At 46.4% G+C, this 17,253-nt stretch overlaps 2 protein-coding genes across 5 annotated transcripts in view; one reads left to right on the top strand and one right to left on the bottom strand.

The window, feature by feature from the left end:
* Positions 1-255: 255 nt before the first annotated feature.
* On the bottom strand, positions 256-15,384 carry NCSTN (nicastrin). Of its 3 annotated transcripts, none has more exons than XM_012661881.1 (17): positions 15,196-15,384; positions 13,847-13,951; positions 9,725-9,848; positions 9,186-9,307; positions 8,597-8,742; positions 7,395-7,545; positions 7,012-7,121; positions 6,620-6,772; positions 5,854-5,958; positions 5,609-5,686; positions 4,574-4,746; positions 3,065-3,167; positions 2,839-2,934; positions 2,454-2,541; positions 2,030-2,184; positions 1,561-1,773; positions 256-1,017 (listed from the first exon to the last, which is right to left on the bottom strand). In XM_012661881.1, exons 1-17 carry the CDS (start codon positions 15,275-15,277, stop codon positions 895-897), a joined length of 2,127 nt encoding a protein of 708 aa, XP_012517335.1. In that variant the 5' UTR covers positions 15,278-15,384; the 3' UTR covers positions 256-894. The 3 variants fall into 3 exon arrangements, with proteins under 3 accessions (XP_012517335.1, XP_012517337.1, XP_012517336.1); XM_012661882.1 differs by lacking the exon at positions 256-1,017 and adding an exon at positions 1,038-1,465; XM_012661883.1 differs by lacking the exons at positions 13,847-13,951; positions 15,196-15,384 and adding an exon at positions 10,184-10,384.
* COPA (coatomer protein complex, subunit alpha) overlaps positions 15,374-17,253 on the top strand; it is a 41,476-nt gene continuing 39,596 nt past the window's right edge. For both annotated transcript variants that reach the window (XM_012661878.1, XM_012661879.1), the window contains exon 1: positions 15,374-15,543. In XM_012661878.1, coding sequence (XP_012517332.1) covers positions 15,504-15,543 — 40 coding nt within the window. In that variant the 5' untranslated portion in view covers positions 15,374-15,503. The remainder of the gene's footprint in view (positions 15,544-17,253) is intronic.

Raw genomic sequence — 17,253 nt, forward strand, 5'->3', positions numbered from 1 at the left:
GAATGAACAAATGCTTGTCCCTTACAAAATGAGAAGAAACCATGTTAACACTGTTCTTACAAGAGGAAAAACCAGCCTCCAGGACTCTGCAAAGAGTCCTTCTTTCAGGACTTTAAGTGTTTTGGACAGAGGCTTACTCCTTGGATCCTCTGGAGACCAAGAAGATAGTACACAGGATAACAATTTCATGACTTCCAGTCTGGGGTCACTGAACAAGGTGGCCTGGAAAGAATAAAGGTAGCAGTACCAGTTGTGTGGGATAATCGATTTTAATGAAACTATTTATATATTTACAAAAAAAAAAGAAAAACCCAAAATAGATATTACAGCTTAATAAAAAGTACAACTGAGTACTGTGGGCTGGAGGTGGGATACCCACCCAGCAGCACGCCCACCCTAATGTGCCATCTGCGGACCTGGAGAAAGGACGGTGGGAAGGAGACAGCGGGCTTGGCCCAGAGATCCCCTGTCTCCTCCTCAGGGTTTCAGTGTAGCTTGATCCCAACATTCAACCCTTCATGTCCTTCCTCCTGGTCAGGAATTGTTTGGGTTAGGGGTTGAGGAGCACAGGTGGGTACAGGGTGGGAAGAGTAGGAGAGAAATGCTGAAGAAGGGCAGATTAGGGTGGGTAATTAGGGAGTTAAACAGGAGCAGAAAGCTTCTATTTGTAGTCCTGGAATCGGGCAAAGGTAGAGAAGGAGGAGGAAATGGAGATGGGGAGGCAACTTAAATTTATCTCTCCCTGTCTCTTCTGGATAGTTCCACTCCTTTATGTTAATCCCAGTCTGAGACAGGTCCAGAGAGTTCCAGTGACAAACTAGTGGTTTGTGTCCCAGTGGGACGAACAACCTAGGAAGTAAACTGTGGAGCTGGCAGGAAAAGCTGGGGTCCTCCTCAGTAAGACACAGCTCCTGGCTCTCGGGGAACAATGAAAAGGACATCGGCTTTGGCATTGATGCAGTACGTGACGACAAGAGAGAAGATGAGGATGCCGAAGCCCACCATCAGGGTGATGAACTGTGGGGGCAGAGAAGGAGAAAGTGTTCTCAGAACTAGTGTAGTTCTGGGTTATCATTTGGGGTTGGGAGCTAGGATATTGGAATTCTGATGCTGGCTCCAAGCACCGAGTGTGGAACAGTCATGGGCAACACCTCCCCAACCTGTAGACTTACTCTCCCCATTTGAAAAGAGAAGTAGAGTATCTCTGTTCTTGCTTCCATTTTGTATTACTTACTCGGCATCTTGAAAGTAGGACCCATGGCTTTGATTCTCCCATGGCATTTGCATTACTGACTTATGACAGGAGCTCAACAGACAGCAGAATGCCAGATGGGAGCAGGAGCTGTGGAGGAGCTTCTAGGATCCACAGAATGAACACAAACTCAAACTATCTGTGAAGAAAGGCCTCCTAATGGGACTCGCTGGCTGACCAGGGACAGATTTGCAGTAGGTTTTTGAGGCAAATCTGGGGCAAATGGGAGATGGAAGGGGATATGAGACAAGAAACCACAGAAAGAAGTCCAATAGATCTCTGCCACCTCCCTTCCTGCCCCATCTCACCTCAAGCTCTTTACTGGCGATTAGAAATATCCGGGCACGGATATCTTTCCAGCGGCTCTCAGTCCACGTAGAGTATTCAGTAGAGCTCCACTGACTCAGCTCGAAGGCAGGGGACAAGGCCCTGGCCAATCGTGCAGTAGATCGCACACACCGGGGGAGCCGGTCTGTCTCGTTGGAATTCAAAGGGCCCTGAACCCACGAGTACTCATACAGCTGCACAGGAAGATGCTGTGTGAGTACAATCACTCGCTTCCTGTACCCTTTATCCGTACCATGCTCTAACCAACTGAGCTGACTGGCTGCTGTCCCTTTACCCTTTAGTGGGTCCATTTTCACCCAGGCTACTGCCTCTTCAACACTCAAGGTCTGAGGCCTACATCCCTCTACCTCTCCACCCCAATCCCCTGAGTCCAGCTGGGCCCAGGAGAACCTCCAACCCAGGGCACCTCTGACACCCATCACCACTCACATCCTTGTTTTCATTTGGGACTTTACTTGGATCCTGGCACTGCTCTCGGGTGAGGTTGATCACCTCGCCGGTCAAATTTGCCAAGGCATATTGTACAACGTAAGTGGTGTTGGTGGGGCTGGAGACAGCGATGTAATGTTGAAGAGGCCCATCACCTGATTGCAGACCCATGGGAAGGGAGGATTTGATAGGTGGAAGGTGGGGTGAGGGTAGGCAAAAATGGGAAGAGCCCAAGATTGGCAGGAGCCAGAGGATCAGAAGAGAGAGGTTAAAAGGATCCAACAAATATCAGGACAATGAAAGGAAAACCGGGGAGAAGAGAAAACAGAAAAAAGAAAAAAGAGAATAAAAATTAACCAAAATGATGACTTCTTCTCTATCCCTTTCCTCTGCCAAGGGTCCCATTCTCACACTAGATGCTTACCCAAGTAGGACCTTAGGTCCTGCCTAAGGATAGACTGGAACCATGAGTTGTTGGCTCTAACCAGAAATCCATAGAGCAGGCGGGTAACCTGGGATTGGAACAGTGAGAAGAGAAAACCCTTGGAGCAAGCCCAGGGAAAGAATTATCAGTGGAGGTCCAGTCTGGGGACAGGAAGCAGACTGGCCAGACAGGCTGCAGTTGGGAGACAGCTCGTAAGGATGCAGATGAGGCCCACCCAAGAGCTCTCTGGGGCATCAGGTGTCCTCACTGGCATGAACAGGCACGCTGAATTCCAAGGTCTGGGACACCAGGCAAGGGACTAAAGGATGGGGGCAGCCTGCTGTGTAAATGGAGGCAGAGGAGCTAGGGCCCATCTGCTCTTTACCGTTTGTGGATCAGCCTGAATTGTGTCGCTGAAGTTGGTTCCTCCCGCAAGCTCATACAATGCACGTCCCAGCACCGTGGCCACATCTGCCAAAGCCTGTGGTATTTGGGGTTAGGGAGTTGGGGGATGGTTGCTGAATGACTCACCTCTTATATCCTCAAACGTGAGCATTCTAACCGTCTTCAGGGAGTTCCCCATGCTCCCACCCAGCCCAGCTCAGTGCTACCTTGGCAGTGTCGGTCACAAAGTTCAGGTCCTCTTCAGGGCTCAGCCATTCAGGATAGCTCACATTAATGTTCTCAGCAGTGTCATAAATGCTCTGGTAATACCTGCCAGGAAAGCGGCACGAGCCTTAGCTACGTGCAGCCAGGGCTCTCCCCTTTCCTCCCTCAAATGCCCCGTATGCAGGAACTCGGTAGCTCATTTCTCATCATCCAGGCGAAATGGGTGAGACAAAATAAGGATCCTATTAATATACTAAAGAAGGTGTGCAGAGTGGGGAGGTAGGAGTAAGGATGGGAGTGCTTAGTGAAATACAAAGACTTGCCTGACAGATGAGGTAGCAAAGGTAAATGAGCTCAGATCTTTAAACACAGAAGAGACTCTTCCATATCGTTTGGACTGAAGATTTAGGGGGATGGCTAAGATGATTTTCAGAGAACTCTGCCACACATCGTCAGAGTGACTGTGTAACTGTTCCAACGAACATTTATATTGAGGGCGGCTGGGAGCAGACGGGGGATTAGGAGGTATTAGGATCAGGTCTGCTCACAGATATATAAAAACAAACTGGATTGAACTACCATGAAGATGCTTGGGGAGCCTCCAGGAGACAGATCTTAAAAGAGGGGCTAAAAGAAGAGAGCTCCCAGCCTTTACCATCAATAAATCCCTGCCCCTCACAGAGCCACGGCAGCCACATAAACAAGTCCAAAATGTGTTCAAAATGATGAACTGCCCCTCACCCCAAAGTGGCGCAAAGAAAGATTTGGAGAAGAAAGCTGACCGTAAGTGCTAGAACTATCACTCCCCTAAACAAATAAGAAGGTGCTACTTGGCTGGGGTCAGAGCTCAAGCATTTTCACTCAGAAACTCACCTGGCCCCATAGCCTTAGGGGACTTGGCAATTCAGCCTGAGTAAGAGGTCTCCTGTTATCCCAGGCCTCAGGTTAGGAGCAGTTTAAGGGCACCCAGGACCAGTGACTAACTGGTAATCAACAGTGCCTCACTTCCTATCTCTGGAGCCCCCTCAGCTGTAGAAGACACTTTTACCCTCACATTGAACCACAGGTACCTACCACGTGGCAAGAACATGTTACGTTTCAAAGAGTATGAATACTGTTTGTGGCACTCTCTCTGGCGGGCCCCAGAGAGGGGCTGCTTTCTGTCCTCCAGTCAAAGAACCCCCACCATCCTTCCCATGCTCTTGTTTGAGATGATGCCCTCTGCTGGCAGCCCTAGGGAACTCAGGCCCTGGGAGAGCTTGGGAGAAGTGGAACCATAACAGACGATAGTGCTAGGAAAGGAATGAAGGTGACAATGGTTTTCTAAGATGAACATCAAGTCAAATGAGGGGAGTAGGTCAGATGTGAACAGGTCACTGAGCAAAGAATACAAACTGACCTCAGGTTTGGGAGGGAGTGGTGTGGGAAGGGGAGAGAGCAGTGATCTTTCTCCCAGACTACAGAATAGACTCTTCAAGAAGGAAGAGGGTGTAGGGCCAAGTGATGCTTACTTGTTGTGGAAGGCAGTGGAGTGGTCAGCCAGAACAACACCAGAGATGTTTCGAGCTCGAAGAAATCGCTGCAGAGAAGACGGTGGGAGAGGCTGGGACTGATTCGGCCTCCTAAGGACGACAGCAGGGACGCCAGCACCACTCTTCTCCAGTGTGGCCAGGAGATCCTCCACCTGGGGGATGAGAGAGATTAACTGATGGGAGGCTGGGGAATGAGAAGCAGGAGGTCTCTTTCAGGCCTGAAATGCTCTATACTTCAAGTGCCTTGCTTTGGAAGCTGCCCTGTGTGCTCCTAGACCTGTATCCCTCAAACCTTTTGGGACCAAGGCCCTCTGAATTTCCTGTAGCTCTCATCATTCTTTTTAGAGTTAGGAAATTAGGGAACACAGAAGAGGCCAGTGTTTTTTCACATTTACAGGTAAACTCCACTATCCTCAGGACTCTGCCTTATCCTCCATATTTGCTTCACTCCTTTGTTGTACAGAACTTAAGGGGGCAACTAACAACAGAAAACTGCATGCTGAATGCCAAACAGGTAACCAATCCCGTAAGTGCTACAGGAGTCCAGAGCAGCGATGACACTGAAAGCCAAAAGAGGACCACCTGGAAAAAAGCAGGCCTAAAGCTGGACCTAGAGGGGAGGGAGGGTCTTGACCAAGCAGTGAGGCAAGTGGAAGACAATTTGGGCAGGGAGCCTGACACAGCCAGGACTCGGGCAGAGCAGCCTTGACAACTGGATCCATGAGGCAGCAAGGAGAGAAGGGAGCTAGTCACTTACCTGTCCTTAATGGGCAGTGGTAGTTTGCTAGGCACCAAATTATCAGAGAACTACCCATTCCAGGGAACCAATGGGATGTCACTGAGCTCCTGATTTTTCCCAGGAAAGAATAACAGCTGTGGTTGTCGTCCTTTAACCAACACCCAATCTAATTCCGTCTCTTATCTCACAGGCCCTGAGGGTTGGTGGGAATAGGGCAGGATTGCGGTCCATACTGAGCTGCTGAAACAGGAAATGAGGAGAGATGCTCGAGTTACCTGGCTCCGTACAGACTCATTTTTCTGAGACATGGGATCTGTGTGCATCCAAAGCTCTAGTGAAGTTCTTAAGGCCACCTGTGGGGAGGATGAAGAAGCAACACTGTTAATCAGTCTCCTGTTCTGGCTGATGCCTGGGGGAACGGAGTAAAAGGAAGAGGTGGTGGTATCTGCAATAAGGACAATAGAACAGAGCGGGAAGCTTTATGTAGGAAGGAAGGGAGTGGAGGACACATGCCACACACCTGTCCCAGCTCCACAAATGAATCAATGTTCTCTAACTGCACAGGAAACTTGCCCTTCTCCATGTCGTAGACCATTCTAGAACTGCCAATGTAGTCAAAAGTTTCCTGACGGGTAGACATGGGTGGGAAAGGGAACTGAGATTCCAAAGGGTAAGGAAAGCCTCAAGGAAGGCCAGATGGTTAAAGCGGTGGGCAAGAAGGCCACTGTCTCAGGTCACCTCAACTGCCAGTCAACTGACACAGTCACGTGACTTTCCTCTCCTCCCAGCTGTGACTCTCCCACACATGTATGTATCACATGACTCCTCAAGACCAGAAATGGGGAAAGCAGCCTTAGTAAGGGCCTAAGGCCAACATCAGCTGTTCTATGTCTGCTTTTCAACTCTCCCCACCTCCTGACTCAGCCGCGGCTGCTGTTCCGTTCAGTATTCTAGGGCCAGGCTGTGGCGCCAGTGGGGAGAGGCAGGAGCCTCAGGGCTCCTGGTGTAGACAGCAGCAAAGGGGTCCAGAGAATAAAAGTAAAAGGATGCCTCCAATAGATTTTATCAGTAGGGGAGAGTGGGGATTGGTAACACACCAACTCATGGTATAGAAGCTTCCTAAAATGGAGGAATCCAAAGGGGAGACACATGTAGACATATTCAAAAGCTCTGTGTCTATTAATAAATTACATCAAATGCTGAGGTCTTCCCAACCAATAGCCTTTTCCATCCCCCTTTACCATCCCCTTCTTTCCTGCCATCCCACCCACCCAAAAAACCCTTACCCCTTGGAAGAAGACAAACATGACATTGTGGGGCAGGGTGGACACATCAGGTGCCTTTTGCAAAGCTTCAGCTGCAGCCAACTGGGTGACGAAGGAGGCAACAGCACTTTCAGCCCCTGGAGCCACATTCCAGAAAAAGGAACGACTGTCCAGCTGGATATAGCAGAAGAAAAGGCACACTTTAAAACTGGCCCCAAACCCCCTTTCCTGCTCCAGCCAAGAGAATATACATGTCCTGGGGCAATGGAGACAAACCTGGAGTCCCACAGCCCAGATCCCTCCCCATTTGAGGCTCCCCAACATAGTAACTCTGAAATCTGATATGCCAGAGAGAGGCCTGCCAGCTCTTTCTGTGCCAGCCCTGCCCATCTTGATCAGGGGCCAACACTCACCCGGGTGGCAGCAACCACAACCCTGTCAGCAGACTTTAATGTCCCAGATGTATTTATAGGCTTTAGCATGCTCCATACGTTGTAGTCAGACAGGGGGTCACAGACAATTTCTAAGCAGAACATAAATAGTAAGAGATCAACAGGACTAAGGGAAAGGGTAGCTATAAAGAAGGCATGGAAGACTTTGTGAGTCATTTTCTCTACCTCCAACCGGTCCAGGTTGGTTTCTCAGCCACCACCCACTTCAGGAAGAAGCTGCCTAAATTGTTCAGAATTGTTTCCACTCCTCTCACCCAATGCTCCCTACTAGTGCCCATGCCTTCCCTACCATAGTCTCCCTCCCACCCTTCAAACACACCCAGCATGGCTTGGATCTGCCCTACCTGGGTTGATGCTGAAGGTGTTCTGGATGGAGCTGCGCCGCATGCAGGTGGCAGTGCTGATGACAGCGTGCATGTGTGAGAAGAGTTGCATGGCACACAGCGGGAAGGTTGGTGCTGAGCCATTCTGACTCAGGTTGTGATCTTGATAGCACTGGAAGGGGAGACGGATCCCACTGAGACGGTAGCTGTGGAGGCCCTCCCCTACCTCCCAGAAAGAGGGCCCAGCTCCATCCTTAAGCCACTCCCTTTTGGGAGACATTTGTCCCTGAGCTATAGTAGTCCTAGTACAACCACAGGATCTACAAGGTCAAAGAGAAAAACTCATCAAGAGGTGCAAAGGGGCGCAGATTCAATGGCTTAGTTGGAACAGATGAAATTACCCCATCCCAAATGGCCTGGCTCAATTTGGAGCTTCAGCCACTGAATAAGATTCAGTGTGATTTGATATAAAGAGCACCATAACAGAGGTAAAAAAATCAGATTCAAGACAGCTTGTACATCAACTCATTACGTAACTATGGACAAATCTCTTAACTGCTCTATGGGTTAAAATGAAAAAACTAGACTGGAATTAGAGCATACTAAACTTAAAAAGAATCTTAGAAATCATTGAACTGAATCTTTCGATTCCTAGCCCAATGCTCTTTTTATCATACTAGTGGTCCTTAACACATTGACTGCCACACTAGAAAAAAAAATTTTTTGCCTGGGGCCACGGTGTTTTATTAAAACAAAATGACCCTTTCTAATGTGTTATTTTTTATTGTTTCCTGTGCATGAGTTACAAGCAATGCAATCCACGTTTTCAGAATTTTCAATATTAATTCTAACAGTAAGAACACCAACACATAAGATTTTCACAAACCAACTGCAGAGTTTTGCTCCATGCGTCCCCGGGATCAAAACTAGCCTGAGTTAAATACAATTCATATGGCTGTTAATGTGTTAACCAGGGCTCTACACCTTGTTTCATGTTGTTCTTTCAAATATTCTTTATATTTTCTTCCAGTCTAAAAGCTTTTAGTGCTATGATATCAGGCAAGAGAGAAATGTGAGAAAAATAAACCTCTTGGTTGTTTTTGGAGCAACCGTCTTTCAGAGGGTACTCTAGTAGAATAAACCTCCCTCCAGACAGGAGGAGAGCCTAAAAAAATAGTCCTCAGTTTCTAACTGGAATTGACAGGAGCTGGCAGAGTCATTACCTGCTTGATAACCCTGGTTTCATTTTCATCTTCAAGAAGAAAGATGGGGAAACTAAAGTCTTCATAAGCCAGGCCACTGCCCAGGGAATTCCACTGTATTTCTCCGCAGTGAGCAAACTCTGGCCCATAGGAGTTGGAGTAAACACCTGAAGGAGAGGGTGGGTGGGTAGGTGGAGGGTTACTTGATAGGTTATTGGGATACCAAGCACTTAGGGACCAGGTAACAGAGAAAGATTAGGATATCACAGGGTTGGGACTAAGAGTTCAAAAAGAGGTGGTGATTCAAAGCAGCAGGCATGAATCTACCACTATCCACACTAAAACAGAGAGACACTGGCATCAGGGAGCCCTAGGCTGGCAGATTAAGGATCCGAGCATGTGACAAAAGGGGATGATAGAAGGTAAGCAAAGGAAGAGAAAGCAAGAGAGGGAAGGGATGAGCCGCAAAGACAAACATTATCTTCTGTTTGGGAGTCAGTTGCTGACACTATACACAGACACACACATACACCCCTCACAAAGATAAGAAACTGAAGCAACAGTGAGCCTTGGGTGACGGTGGGCTCTCCCGATCCTTTGGGGCTCTTACCAAACCCATCATTTGGGCACTGCACACTAGGAGAGAAGCCCGAGGCAGGACTGGGCTTGGACAAAGATACTGCAAGACCAGCAATGCGGCTGGTTCTCCCCTTCAGCTTCTCCATTAAATCCCTGGAATAGGGAAGACACAGGAAGGTATCAGCCCAACATCCTGCCCTCCAGGATGGAAACAAATGGGCAATTAGGGGAATCAGACTGTTGACTCATTTCTTCTCTTTTCGGTCTTAACTTCTGACTCTGGACTATGACCCAATCTGAGCTCAAGGGTTAATCTCATCTACCTTGTCCCTGAGTAACCCTGGGTACCCCTCCTCTTCTGCCCTGGGGTACTTACTTACTAGATCTCACTTTTAAGGTCATCAGGATGATTCCTTCCATCAAGATGGTCTCTTCCTTCTGAGGACCCCTGCTCCCTCCCCTGACCTGACCAGGACAGCCAAGAGAAGTTTTCACTAACAAGTGTGAGGACTGTTTACCGAATCCTTCCCTCTCTGGATGCATTGTCCCAGCAGGACATCTAGTTCTTACCTGGTAAAGAGATTGCCCTCCAGCAGAACCATGTAAGGGGGGTTGGGGCCATCAGTCAATACCCACTGCAGGTCCTCCTCTTTCTCCACTACATGGATAACCCCTGTGTCTCCACTAATTGAAGCTGCCGGGACAGAATAAAACAAGTTAAAGCTCCCATAGTTGACAATATCAACTTTGCCTCACTGATTCTGCAGATCTTTTATTTCAATTATGTTACAACATATTTTGGTGAATACAGGCACCTCTGGATTTGAACTGAAAGGTGAATTTTTCCAGCTCCATCTGAAGGTTATCAGAAGGGAATGGAGGACAAAAGAACCCTGGAGGACTCATTAAACACTTCACTCATTAAATGCCAGAAAGGCTCTATGAACTCCATTTTCCTGCCCTCTTCCCCCAACCTCATTTAGCCACATATATAACATTCTAGAATAGTAAACACCAAAGTTTTCAAACCTGTATTTTATCCAGGAAATGCCAGGCTCTAGATCTCTAGCTCGGAGTTCTAGCTTTGAATCTTCCTTTGTGAAAACATATGTGTAGATTCCCCTGGCCTCAGTAGCCTTCCTGGATCGCCATTCCTTTGCCCTATTTGGGAATGACTTTACTTGCTTCTGGCCAGTTTTAGGTGAGGTTAATCAAGAACTCTGAGGTCTGTAGAACAGAGCTTCCCAACTGATAGGCCTTGAACAGATTAGAGATGTGTCTAATCCATTCCTCTAATTCCTGGGGACCTAGGGTTCCCTAAATCGGTCAATTCCAGCCAGAAGCAGACTTACCCCATGAGGCCCTGCAAATATCACCCATTCCCATATGTGCCAGGATGCTATACAAATAACATTTTCTATGTGTTTCATGACGTCACAACGATTGGGAAGCACTGCTCTAAAGTATGGATGATCCATAGTCCAGAATGCCTTGAATTCTACGTAATTCAAGGCATTAGGTTATATCTCTCAAATCTCTAATGATCCATGTAGGGATACTCTAGGGTCTCCCTGTGAGTCTCCTCCCCACAGAAAATTGGATGTGTTATTCATAAATTATTTTAGGCTAGCAGTTCTTAGCCCTGGCTGTGTGTCAGAATCACTTTGGGGTTTTAATTTTTCTTTCTTTCTTTCTTTTTTTTTTTTTTTCTGAGACAGAGTCTTGCTCTGTTGCCTGGGCTAGAGTGCTGTGGCATCAGCCTAGCTCACAGCAACCCCAAACTTCTGGGCTCAGGCAACCCTATGGTCTCAGCCTCCCTGGTAGTTGGGACTACAGGCGCATGCATGCCACGATGCCCAGCTAATTTTTCTATGTTTTAGTAGAGATGGTGTTTCACTCTTGCTCAGGCCGGTCTCGAACTCCCGAGCTCACGCGATCCTCCCGGCTCAGACTCCCAGAGTGCTAGGATTACAGGCATGAGTCACCACGCCTGGTCAGGGGTTTTAAATAATACAGATGCTTGGGCCTTACCTCAGATCTAGTAAATGAAAATCTCTAAAGGTGGGGCCGAGGTATATGTATTTTTAAAATATGCTACATGTGGTGCTTTATTATAATATATACAATCTGGCACAGAAAATACAATTCTGGACCAAGGGACTGAAATACTTGTAACTGGCATGAGATATAAATCATAAGCACTTCCCAACTACCAGCCAACCAGATTTTTTTATCCTATGTGATCTGCAAAAATCTAGACATGGAGGCACTGTCTGCAGCATTCAACTATGTCTTTTTTTTTTTTTTTTTTTTGAGACAGAGTCTCACTCTGTTGCCCTGGCTAGAGTGAGTGCCGTGGCATTAGCCTAGCTCACAGCAACCTCAAACTCCTGGGCTCAAGCGATCCTACTGCCTCAGCCTCCCGAGTAGCTGGGACTACAGGCATGTGCCGCCGTGCCCGGCTAATTTTTTCTATATATTTTTAGTTGTACAGATAATTTCTTTCTATTTTTTTTAGTAGAGACGGGGTCTTGCTCTTGCTCAGGCTGGTCTCGAACTCCTGAGCTCAAACAATCCACCTACCTCGGCCTCCCAGAGTGCTAGGATTACAGGCGTGAGCCACCGTGCCCGGCCTTCAACTACGTCTTATATATAGGAAATACTTAGCAAGTTCATGTTAGTGATAATAATAAAATCTGGAGGAATAGCAGAGTCTGGAGCAACTTTAGTTAAGATCAGATACCAATGGAAGTTCTAAGTAGAAAAAAAAAACAAAACAGTTTCTGCCATAGCATTTAAAACATGGGAAAGGGAAAGCTAGCATGGCAAATAAAAAATAAATTTAACTTCAGCTCCAGGGGGGACAGGAAGAAGAAAAGCTGTGATACTGGACTGAAAAAAACCTGGATTCTAATCTGGGTTCCCAGTAGTGACTGCATAGTCTTTAAGGCCTTGCTTATTTTCTCTGGGCCTTCGATAAGGAGAAGCTTTTCTAACCCCTATTCATGTCATACTAGGGGAGAGATTAAAAAAGAAAGGAAGGGAAAAGAAACTTATACATAGCTCCCATTGAGCAATTTAGAGGGTCCAACAGAAGCAGGGCATTATAATCAGAAATCAAACCTGGGTATCACTTTTTTGCCTTAGTTTTATCATGTTAGTAATCCTAATTAAAGAGGGTGTAGCCTGCTCAGAACAGATAGAAATGATGAAGTAAGACTTAGAAATAAGTAGGTTGGAAAGGAAATAAGATCTTAATGAGGAAGTGGTCAGAGTCCAGCTCCACCCCTCTTGTTTTTCTGTATTGGCCCTTGGCTTTATTGCTAAAGGCTACTGCTTTGCTTCCCACAGAGCTGCTCTAAGAACACACAGCAGAATGGCTCATTCCCATAAGGGATTTCTTAAGAGCCCAGTTCCAGAAGGATAGGGTCCTGATCTTTTGTACTTATAGTGAGGTTCTAGCAAGACCGGTTCTAGCAGTCTGATCTCAGCCCACACTGGACATAGCTTTCTTCCACCCATAAAACCAGTTTAGAAGCTAAGTCCAACAAAAACCATCTTTGAGGCTGTTTGGAACCAATCAGTGCTTCATATAGCAGGAACATGGGAAAACTGAAGGGAAGGATGGCTAGAAAAGTAGTAACTGCCTCCTTGAGCAAGTCTTTCACTTCCCAGTTTCTTAGCTTTCTTTTACCAAATTAGAAGAAGGTTTCAGGCAATCACACAGTACTGTTGAGACCATGCTATTTACTCAGTGTTATCAATAAACATCTATTAAAAGGTAGTTTGAGTTTCAGCTTTGAGCAAGACTATTCCAACCATTATTACAAGAGTAAACTGAAATTCAGAGGTGATCAATTTGATGATGAAGCCAAGATCAGACCCTAAACTTCTTGCTTACCTGCAAAACTACATTTTGACAGAGCTACTATCTGTGGAAGAACAAAATCTGAAGATAACAGGTTAGCCTTCAGATCACAACTCCCCTCCCAACCCCCCGCATGATTTTCATAGGTTTTAGAACCATGGTGCTATGGCACCTTATTTTGGAACACATTTACAAAGTATGAAGATAAATTTGAATGCTTCACTAATTCCTCTTCCAACTATTTAGCATTTTCAATGCCTTCTCTTCAAACAGTTCATTGCCTTTAAGCAGTTTAACTGGTTCCAAAAAGATCATTCAGACTGCAGGTGATGACTGGACTCTATAGAATATGAGACTTCTGTCTCCTTAGAAAACAGTATAGTAGGATGGTTAAGAGTTCTGGCTTAGAACGTGGGCCACAAGGTTTTAAATCCTGGCTTCCTCACTTATTACCAGTGTAATTTTGGGAATGTTAGTCAATTTCTCTAAGTCTCAGTTTCATCATTTGTAAAATGAGGATGACAATAAGACCTACTTCATGGGGCTGTTGTGGTGGTTAAATGAGATGCACTTGTGAGTTAATATCTGGGGGGGGATAAATAAAATGAGATTCACATGTAAAAAGCTTGGTATGCAGCATTTACTAAATGTTAGCTCTTATTAATTATCTTGTCTGGTTTGACAGATGGTTCTCAATTACCTCCTACTCACATAATCTAATTTTGTGTGCTGATACTCCTAAGCAGGACATGGGTCTTCCTTAGTATCTAGGGCACAGACTGAAATATCAATGTCCACAAACACAAATCCCAACCTCAACTCACACTGGCAGCCAATCTGGTGAGTGGCATTGAGCAGACGAACACAGGGAGCCGTTTTATTTAAGGGGATATAGATCTTCCTTTCCACTGAGTTTCCCCTGCACAAACCTGATTGGAAGATAAAAAAGTATTAGAAAAAATAGAGAGACATGGGTACCAGCTTCTATTATGTCATTGGCTCCATGAATGTCTTGGGTAAATCATTTAATATCATACTTTCTAAAATGGAACTCATGTCCATTCTTCTCACTTCTTGGGCACATTATTAGAACAGATAAATGTTCTAGAAAGCACCCAGATATGTGCCTCACAGGGTTATTACAAAGTCCACGTAGAGCAATCGACAGTGAAACTAAGAGAAAAAACTTCATCTGTCAAAGTAAAGTGTTTGACCTTAGATGTGCCAGATTCTGGTTGCATGGGTGACCATATTTCTGCTTTTCTGTGTGTACATTACTGATTAGTTAATAAGAAAGTACTGATCTGAGAACATAGATTACAATAATAAAAATTTTCTGAGACATTTTTCCAGGAGTGTCAACAGAATTGGAAGAAACATTATGCCATGATGTTAATCAAACATCAGTAAGTTATTTGCGTGTGTCCACAGTGTGGGGCAGCTATAATTTCTCCTTTGGGTGTCTTTAAAAACAATGCGAATTTGGAGGAAAGCACAGTCATGGTTATATTCAGGCATGTTTGCATTTTAGGGCTCAACCAACTAGAAAGCCATATACCAGAAAATAAACACGTGTAAGCAAGTATTTTTGTACATTATAAATGTCTAAAATTCCTTGAATCTTCAAGGAAGAAATTCATGATCTTAACAGTTAAGAGTACCCATATCTTACCTTGTCTCACTTTACTGATGAAAGAAACTGAGGCAAGGCACAGAGATACGGGTTTACGGTGCAATCAACAGAGGAAGAAAGGAGGACTCTACATTTTAAGCGCCGCACAGTACCCACAGAACGGGGCTGCTTTCATCCCAAAAAGTCTAAACACGGAGAAGAAAGCTGAACTTTCACACCTGTTCCTTTTGATTGTGGGTGGGGCGGCTGGGACTGTGGGGAAAATGAGGCACTCAGACTAAGTGGGAGAGGGTCGGGCTGGAAGTACAGGAAGAGGCCTGGAGGAGGGAATGAAGCGACACGACGTGCCGCGGGGGAGAAGGGACCTTCAGGTCTAGGCAAAGGGGGAACTTCTGTCGTGGGAACGAAAGAAAAAGAGGAGTTACAGGGTGGGGGGACAGAGGGGCAGCTGGGACCAGAAGGGAGACGGCGGCGCTTACGGCTGGGCAGATCCCGAGAGTTACCCTTGCAGAAGGGAGCTCACGGGCGAGGAGACCTCACCTGCCAGTAGGACGCAGAAAGATAGGCGAAGAAGACCCCGACTTCCCGGGTCAGCCCCAGAGCCGCCCCCAGCCGTGGCCATCTTGCCTCTCAGCTGAGCGGAAGCTTCGGTTTCCCTCCTGTAGGATAGCGGCCTCTCTAGGCTACCCCTGACGTAGTCTCTGTGGCTTGGAGGTCCAGGGGCCGGAAGTTCGTATATCCGGGAGCTTCCGGGAGCCGCGGCTCAGGGTCGCTGACGTGGAAGCGCCCGAAGGGCAGCGGGGAGTGGCGGGTCTCCGATTAGGACGTCGGATTCGGAGGCCTGAAGGATGCTAACCAAATTCGAGACCAAGAGCGCGCGGGTCAAAGGTAGTGGAGATGAAAAGGGGGAACATGGAGGCTTGATGTCAGCGGCAGCGCTGACACAGGGGAAGAGAGACTGGGTAGACGTGCAGGCCGAATTGGGCCCACCGGACGGACCCACAGGCAAACGGGAGGGGGAGAGGTTAGGCTTGGCCGGCGGTTCTCCAGTCCTCTCTTCTCTGACATGTCCTGGACCTTCGACTTACCTGTATAACGTAGTTCCCTCACCGCAGGTGTTTCCTTAAGCCCGCTGCTTATTCTTTCCCCTCCATTTCTCTTCTAGAGGCTGTGTTCTCGACTTTTTATTCTTCTGTTCCCAAGGCCCTGCGACCTTTTTTTTTTTTTTTTTAAATTTTTTTTCTCTTAAGACTTTATAAGCAAGGAGAGCAGTGGCTTTTTTATTGCTATGTTATGTGGAGTGGCCCTAGGGACCGAGTCTCGACCTCTGTCACTCGCACCCGAGTCAGTAGCTTTTTTGCAGACGAGCACTGGCTACCTCATTTAAGGAGGCCTTGGCTGCACCATCTCAACATCCAGTGTCTCCATTGGGCTTTACTTCCTATCCGAAAATAGGACATTGAGATTTGTAGCCCCAGTGAAGTCTGAACTTGATAAAATTGTCAGATAAAATACAGGACACCCAGTTAAATTTAAATTTCAGACGAACAGCTAATGGTTTTTTGGTATTGTTCGTTGTTTAGCTGAAATTCAAATTTAACTGGCCAATTTTGTATTTTTGTTTGCTAAATATGGCAACTCTAGAGGTGGAATGTAGGTCGATGGAGGTGGAAGGCAAATGACTGAGATCACAATAGTAGTCTTTCAGAATTGTTAGAATGGGAAACCAGAGAAGTAAGGTTTCCTGAGACCTGGAAAAAATATTTCTGGAATACTTAGCAAGATGCAGCATAGCAAGCAAAGTTGTTAGGAACGTGGTCTTTGGAGTCAGATGGGCTTGCTTTAGAATCCTGAAACATCCACTAACAAGGTAAATGACCTTGGGGGACCTACTTAACATCTAAATCTGTTTCCTCATCTATAAAATGTGAATAATGTTCTCTTATAGAGAGAATTAAAATGAGAAAGTATATGGAAAGTATAATGGTGTTTGGAGTGGACTCATTAGCTCAAAAAATGGAGGCCATTATAAATGTGAGAATATGTTTTGAGCAGTTTCTAAGTCTCATGGGAATCGTGATCATGGAGGGTATGATGGCTCATGCGTGTAATCCCAGTGCTTTGAGAGGCCAACGCAGGAGGATCGCTTCAGCCTAGGGAGTCTGAGACCAGCCTGGGCAACACAGACCTCATCGGTACAAAACATAAGAAAATGAACGGGGTATGATGGTGCACACCTGTAGTCCCAGCTTCTGGGAGGCTGAGGCAGAAGGCTCGCTTGAGCCCAGGAGTTCGAGATTACAGTGAGCTGTGATTGTGCCACTGCACTCTAGTCTGGGTGACAGAGTGACCCTGTCTCTAAAAAATAAATAAATGAAAGAATTTCTGGGACCTGGATAGTTGAAATGGGTCTTCATAATGCTTGAGTTTTCCCCTCTCCTAATTTCTTGGGCAATAGAGAAGAAAAAAGAAAGATGTCAGAATATTTGAGGGTTAATAATCATTAATGAGGCCGGGCGTGGTGGCTCACGCCTGTAATCCTAGCACTCTGGGAGGCCGAGGCGGGCGGATTGTTTGAGCTCAGGAGTTCGAAACCAG

This window comes from Propithecus coquereli, unplaced genomic scaffold, assembly GCF_000956105.1.
Source record: "Propithecus coquereli isolate 6110/MARCELLA unplaced genomic scaffold, Pcoq_1.0 Scaffold74, whole genome shotgun sequence".
NCBI lineage: Eukaryota > Metazoa > Chordata > Mammalia > Primates > Indriidae > Propithecus > Propithecus coquereli.

Coding starts and splice junctions, on each gene's coding strand:
- NCSTN (XM_012661881.1), bottom strand. CDS start 15,277: ATGGCCACGGCTGGGGGCGGCTCTGGGGCTGACCCGGGAAGTCGGGGT. Junction 9,849..13,846: donor TCACCAGATTGGCTGCCAGT/GTGAGTTGAGGT, acceptor CTGTCCCGGCAG/CTTCAATTAGTGGAGACACA. Junction 7,546..8,596: donor AAACCAGGGTTATCAAGCAG/GTAATGACTCTG, acceptor CTCCCCTTCCAG/TGCTATCAAGATCACAACCT.